A 6,686-nucleotide genomic window follows, 5' to 3' on the forward strand; every position below is an offset into this window, starting at 1 on the left:
TGGAGAAATGAAACTCTATCCATCCGAGGAAAAATTTGAATAAATGACGTGTGCAGCATAAAATTCACAGTTTTTACCACTGAAATCATTCATCGTGTAGTAGAGCTCGTTGTCTATGTCACACTCAGGCGTTTATTGTTTTTCAAATGACAAATAGGGCAACGGTCTCTATAGGGCGATAAGTCGCCACATCCAGTTGCGCACGACTTGGTGACATCAGCGGGGACGAGGGGTCCTGAAAAATGACTCCAGCGTTGGTGTGACGACAGTGACCGGTGAGTATAAATGCTGAGAGGGGAAGTTATCTGCTCATACCTCCAGACTTGGCCTTTACGGGTCACCAACCGCAGCGAGAGGCTGAGAGCAACGATCATCACTGTGCGCTTAACAGAGGAGAGAGGAGACTTTGGATACTTCTCAGGTGAGTCTGGCGCACTTCAGGATAATCTCTTACACATGTGAGTGTCTTTTGTGGGTTTATGCGTTAATCTAATTTATTTCGGAGGTTGTTTGGGCAGCGTGGCATTCTTTTTGCATATTTTCTGTCTGTAAAACAAAATTAAAATGCTGCTGCTGCTGTGGTGAAATTATTCAAATCGTCTCCAGTGTAGATTGGCTTGCTTTAGGATTTCCAAGAACTTGTAACCGGTCAGAATTTAAGGACAACAGTCAGCTTAAATAAAAATGCTCTTGATGCAGTTTGCACTAGGTAAATTATCTCCTGACTGTTATACATGTCTTTTCAGAAAAATAACATTTCGGGTCTCAATGTAGAATCAAGTCACTTAAAAAATGCAGCTACTTCTGTGGATCCATGTGCTTAGAGAAACTTAAATTTAATCTCTTACATATTGTATTTCAAATCGACAACGATCTATTTCTTCATCAGACGACCAACTACATTACCATGAAGTCGACATGTCTGCTCATCCTGGCTTCTCTCGTGGTCTGCAACTTGACGCTGTCTGGAGGACAGGGCATCCCCGCAGAAGATGAGACGGACGGACGGACCATAGACGACATCATACTGCAGAGAGCAGAGAGTCTCCTGTTACGGTCCATCCTCAAAAAGATGCAGGAAGAGGACGACAGAAACGGTGCGTAAAGTATGTGTTGGATCAATTTTACAGGATTGATTTTAAGCAAAATAGTACCGTGTTCAACCTAAAAATGTTTTTCAGTTTTTAACCTGTCATTAAAGTCAAATTCCCACTTCTGTGTCTCGTGTTTTAAACTTAAAGTCAAAGCGGTAACATGTTCCAACCGTTTTGCGCTTTACGCGTACTTTTGGGTGTTTTTCACCATATTATAAATGTTCACAAAATGTTTGAAATTGTGTTTTCAAACATGACAATGGAAAAGAATCTTCTACCAATTTAATATGGCCCAAGGAATTTGGAACATCAGCTACAGTCGTCTGTGCGTAATTTACGCACGGCATAGACAAGTTGTGGAAACACAATTTGCTGTAATCTAAAAGTAATCTAAAAAATGTTTTTCCTCCTCCAGAGGGATCTTCCTCTCAGACAGAGTGGGTGACAAAACGTCAGCATCCCGGTAAAAGATACAACGAGGGTTTGGAGAAGCGCCAGCATCCGGGGAGGAGAGAAGAAGACGAGGATGGACAGTACTTGGATGTTGAAAAGAGACAGCACCCGGGCAAACGCGAAGACGAAATGCACTCGTTCATGGAGCTCCAGAAAAGGCAGCACCCGGGAAAGCGCACCACGATGGGACACATTTCTGAAAACCCTGTCATGCTCCTGAGTGAACTTTCAAAACGACAGCACCCGGGGAAGCGCTACCTGGTGCTGCACAGCAAACGCCAGCACCCAGGTAAGCGCCACCTCGAGGATGAGGACTTCGATGAGGACTGGGATGCGGATGCAGACGCAGACGACGACCTCGCTGAGTTGGAAAAGCGTCAGCACCCCGGGAAAAGGTTTTTGGATAACCCCAGTCCGGATCTGGGCACAAACAGTCCGTGTGACGTGTTGGACCCTACGAGCTGCACCAAGAGTTTGCTGCTCGACTTTTTAGACAACATTAACAAGAGCCATGCCGAGGAGAAGAGACAACACCCGGGTAAAAGGTTTGCACCCGAGGAGGATTTAGTGGAAGGAGAGTAGGGTTAAAGAAAAGTCTGGCGCGCGTGTAGTGCCGTACTGTAAACAAATTAATGTGTAAATGAAGTGACCATAATGAATTATTAAAAACGAAAAAAGAATTGACGTCATTTAACCTTTTGTGCCACAGTTTTTCTTTGGCCGACAGTTACTGTATCATCATCGCAACTCCTTTATTTGCTGTTGGTTTCTTTGGAGAGCTTGTGCGTAATTGTCCTCCAAAATGACTGTATCGCTGTAAATAGGGTTTTCATGAGAGTGCGTGCCCTATGTTGATCTTTATTTACCAATCCTTATTAGAATTTATTAGTATTTATTTCGTTAATTAGACTAATTAAGCTTAAATCAAAGTCCCAGGATGAAAGCATGGGTCTACTGGCTTTTGCGATGTCGCCTCTGTGAGGCAACACACGCTCGTCAGTACAACACATGCTTCAGCGAAAGAGGCTCTGCAGAGGAAATCCCTCCATTGGCTGATTTGTGTTCCATTCTTTTCTACTTATGTAAAATATAACGAATACCACAGCAAATAAAATGTGTCATTGATTATTTTTCTACATATTACTGCATGGATTATTTAACCTACTGTTGTAAATTGAACGCTATACCTTTGCCTTAACCGCCAATGTTTTTTGTTGGACAATAAAACGCATTGGTTAAAACGTATGGTTTGCTTTAGTTGCAGTAATTCCCGCCTGAGCGCACCATTAAAGTCTATTAAACTGTTTATTTAACCCAACAGGTCTAATTAGTGTGTGGTCCAACAAAGCAGCCACTCTGCCTCAGTCTCATCTAGAAAGATTAATTAAATTCAGCGGCAGCAGACAGAGCGTGTCAAGTATTCTCTTCTCATTTTAATTGGGCTCATTTCATCAGAGCAGCTGCCCACGGGCCTGATCAATATGTAAATTATTCATCAAGCACATGAGGCAGAGATGGAGACTTCATGGAGCTCTGCTGCAGCACACACAACTTACAGCTCCAGCGGTGATGCTTCAGTGGACTGACATTAGGCAGGCGAATGCACATTATCTGATACACAGGTGAATTATATTTCATGCATGAAGTGGAAACTGGAAATGCACCAAGGACAGGCACATTTATATAGAATTTACAGATGAATCCTTTGTGCATTTGGAGTGTCTTTCATGCTGTGTATGAGGTGCCATTAAAAAGTACACAAGCCTGTCTGAGAGAAGCAGGACACTGGTGCACACACACCAACACACACCTGTCGCTTTCAGTGGTATCCAACATTTTTGGCTTGTGAGCCCTCAAAATGAACGAAAAGAAGCATTTGCACACTAAAATCTGTGCAAAATATCTACAATAGAGCAAGCTGTCGGTCAGAAACCCTCTTCAAGGCACTCACTTGTTGCCTGTTTATGCCTTGACAAAGGTCTCTGACCAAAGGTTTGCTCTATGATAAAGATTTTTGCACAGATTTGATTGTGTGGATGCGTTAATCCATTCATTTTGACAGTTTTATTGCCTCAGCACCTCAGTTAAGGTGTGTTTTCTCCTCCATTTTTGAATCTCATCTCGTTTGTGAGCCCTCAAGATGAAGCAAAGTCTATACATGTGTCTGCTCATCACAGGTTGTATGTGGTATTTCCTTTAAGATTGTTTAATTTGAAGGAGTTTTAAAGTCCCCAAAAGGTAAAACTGCTGAGGAATTGACAATGCAAAATAAAATAAAAAATTCTTATACATCCAGTTATCTTTAGAATTAGAGTCCTGATATTTAGGATTGAAAACTGCTGACATAGTCAAACCAGTTTAATTTGACTGACTGAATAGGGGGCCCAGGGCATGAATGAGCTTTGGGTCCAAATTACCTCATGGCTCATACACATGGCATCTTAATGTGCTTTACCATAGAGCCCCAGAAACTGAAGTGTAGTCTAATAGCTTATACAACTAAACTTAAACTGAAATAGTCTTAAGTCCTAAAAACTAGCCCAGCCTCGGGGACCCACCTCAGGGCTTTCATCATCTCAGGTCATATTTTAATGCATATTCCTGGACTAATTTGCAGCTAATTAAAGTGTCCCAAACCATCTGACACACAATGAACCCAAGCCCCCCTGGAGCACTTTCCCAGTTGCACACCAACCTTGCATTTACTAAGATAAGTTAACTTCCAGCCCTCTCCATGAGTGAGGACAAACTTTTGTGCAGCATGAACTGCTCATGTTTGTTTCAGAGAGCCCGGGTCACTTAGTTTGCACATCAACAGCAGACAGAAGCAGAAGTGAAGGAAGAAACGCAGACACAGTGCCAAATGACACAGACCTACCTACACTGTGCTCCAGTGTTGTGATGCGGCGTCCTCAGCCGGCGTCACCCGGTTCGTTTCCGACTGGGATGATGGTGACGGAAGTGTGGAAGTGAAGATGGAGGGAGGTGATAAACAGTCCATGAGAGAACATAAACAAACCTCGGGAGGCTCTGAAGGTCAGACTGCGTATAAATAATAAAGGCACTGTGAGATTCAGGTGATGAGGTTGGGGAGGAAATCAAGTGTGGAGGAAGCACAGGCAAGGTGTTGCACGCGTGGAGAGGCTCACAGCGCTGCCTACAGGTGAGGTGAGGTGTTGAAACCGGAAATGGGAATACAGAGGATGAGGATGGAGTTATTATTAAAAATCTATGCGATGGAGAGGAAAGTGATTTAACCTACAATGAGGCAGGAAAGGGTGCACGTTGCAGATAAAAAAATAAAATCCATTATTGCGATTATTATTTATGACAATATTAATATTATAAATGATAATAATAGGCCTCCATCGATATCCATCCAAAAATATATCAGCGAAATTTAGAATTGATATCAAGTATTCTTGCACTTTCTGTCAACTAGAATTAGAAACCATCTGTCATTAGGGTTTGTAATCCTAGGTATTTTTCTTCTTTCTTTTTCCGAGGAAATCATACTTCCCATGGGTGAAAACTCACCAAACTTTGCACAAAGGTCCTGTCTCATGCCAGATGTCCTCAGCTGTAAACTCAAGCCAATAGTCCTGATGGTGGCGCTACAGCAAGCGTCTAAAGTTCAAAACTTTGAAAATTCACAACCAATCAACCATATGTGCTACAACTTCACAACTTTCATCAAACTGTAGCCCAGATACGGTACTGTAAACATATACATGTAAATTCTTGCTAAATAAATCTTCATTGTTCATGAAAAAAATGACAATTCTAGAGTCATGGTAGATGATGGGTGGCAAATTTCAGAATTTTATCTCAAAAACTGATTTTTTGACAGCATTTTGAATTTTGCTCTAATGTGAACAATTGGAGTCAATGTAAAAATGGCAATTTTAAACATCAGTTTTTCACTTATGGAGCAAATCAATCATTGTTACAAACAAATTACCAACATCTCCATGCTGTCTAGATGCAATATGTGTATTTTCAGATTTTTGTTTCGATAACTGAATTTTTTACAGTGGTTTCAAATCTGCTTTTCCATGCATGGACGGCTGCTAAACCTGCACGTCTGGCTTAGTCAGTTTGTGAAGCTACACATGAATAGTCAACAACTAATTAGCTCAGTGAGATAGAAATTGATTCTTAGTCTCAGAGCTCGTGAGTTCAAGCCTCAGCTGATGCAAAAGGCAGATTGTCTTCCAATTCTTCTGCTTGTTGCTCAGAATTGCCTAAAAATGCCCGTACCCGACCCATTGCAGCAGCTATAATTTCTTTTGTCACTGTATACCAGAATATTTGGGTAGATGTTCAACATTATTCAAAAAGGCAAAGAATTCAGATGAAGACATTTAATATGTTTTGAGGCAATAATTTTATTTTTTTCTGTACAATTTTATTGAAATTACCACCCTCACAAGAAGAGATGGTAGGCGCCAAACCAGTTTTTTTTTTAAATCAAGAACTGCAACAGCAATAAGAGGCCTCGAGATTAAAAAGCAATTAAAACTAACAGTGTGTTCGATACACGTCTTATTGACTGATGAGACACTATCTTGAATTTATATTACTTTTTAAAATACATGCATATTTCTCTCTCTATGTATATGGCTGTATTTGAACGTTGCCTCTGTACCCCTAGTATGATTTTGTATGTACATAACATACATTTGTACTTAAAGTAATGAATTAAACAACAGAAAGAAAGAGCAGGAAGGCAGAGTGGGTACTAAATGAAGAAAGATCTATCATTACAAGCAGCAGCTCACCATCTCAAACTGACTTGAGAGGAGGTAAGAGACAATCTTTAGACACAGTCAGGAACCCTGTGTTTAATACTTTAGAGAGGGTCAAAGCAAATGGGCAGATGTGATGTGTGTGCAAGAGACTTGACTGAAAACTCGCATGGATTTTTGTGATACAGAGAGGAAGGGAATGATGGAGGGTGTGCTGTAATTGTTAAAGAAGACTTAGGCTACCTTAAAGAGCACTGGGTAAAGGTGAAGGCCAGGAATATTGTGGTATATGGAAATATGGTGATCATTTATTATTATAATAGGCCTACATGAGGAAGGTTAGCGGTTACTGGAAGTTTAAGTCATCAGGGTAGATGCCACACAGAGTGTT

General features: G+C 41.1%; 1 protein-coding gene across 1 annotated transcript; it reads left to right on the forward strand.

Annotated features, from left to right (window-relative positions):
• The first annotated feature begins 294 nt into the window (after positions 1-294).
• On the forward strand, positions 295-2,792 carry trh (thyrotropin-releasing hormone). Its single transcript, XM_033628432.2, has 3 exons — positions 295-421; positions 890-1,097; positions 1,510-2,792. The coding sequence occupies exons 2-3, from the start codon at positions 908-910 to the stop codon at positions 2,127-2,129; spliced, it is 810 nt and encodes a 269-aa protein (XP_033484323.1). The 5' UTR covers positions 295-421; positions 890-907; the 3' UTR covers positions 2,130-2,792.
• Positions 2,793-6,686: the final 3,894 nt, after the last annotated feature.

This window comes from Epinephelus lanceolatus, chromosome 8 (assembly GCF_041903045.1).
Source record: "Epinephelus lanceolatus isolate andai-2023 chromosome 8, ASM4190304v1, whole genome shotgun sequence".
Taxonomy (NCBI): Eukaryota; Metazoa; Chordata; class Actinopteri; order Perciformes; family Serranidae; genus Epinephelus; species Epinephelus lanceolatus.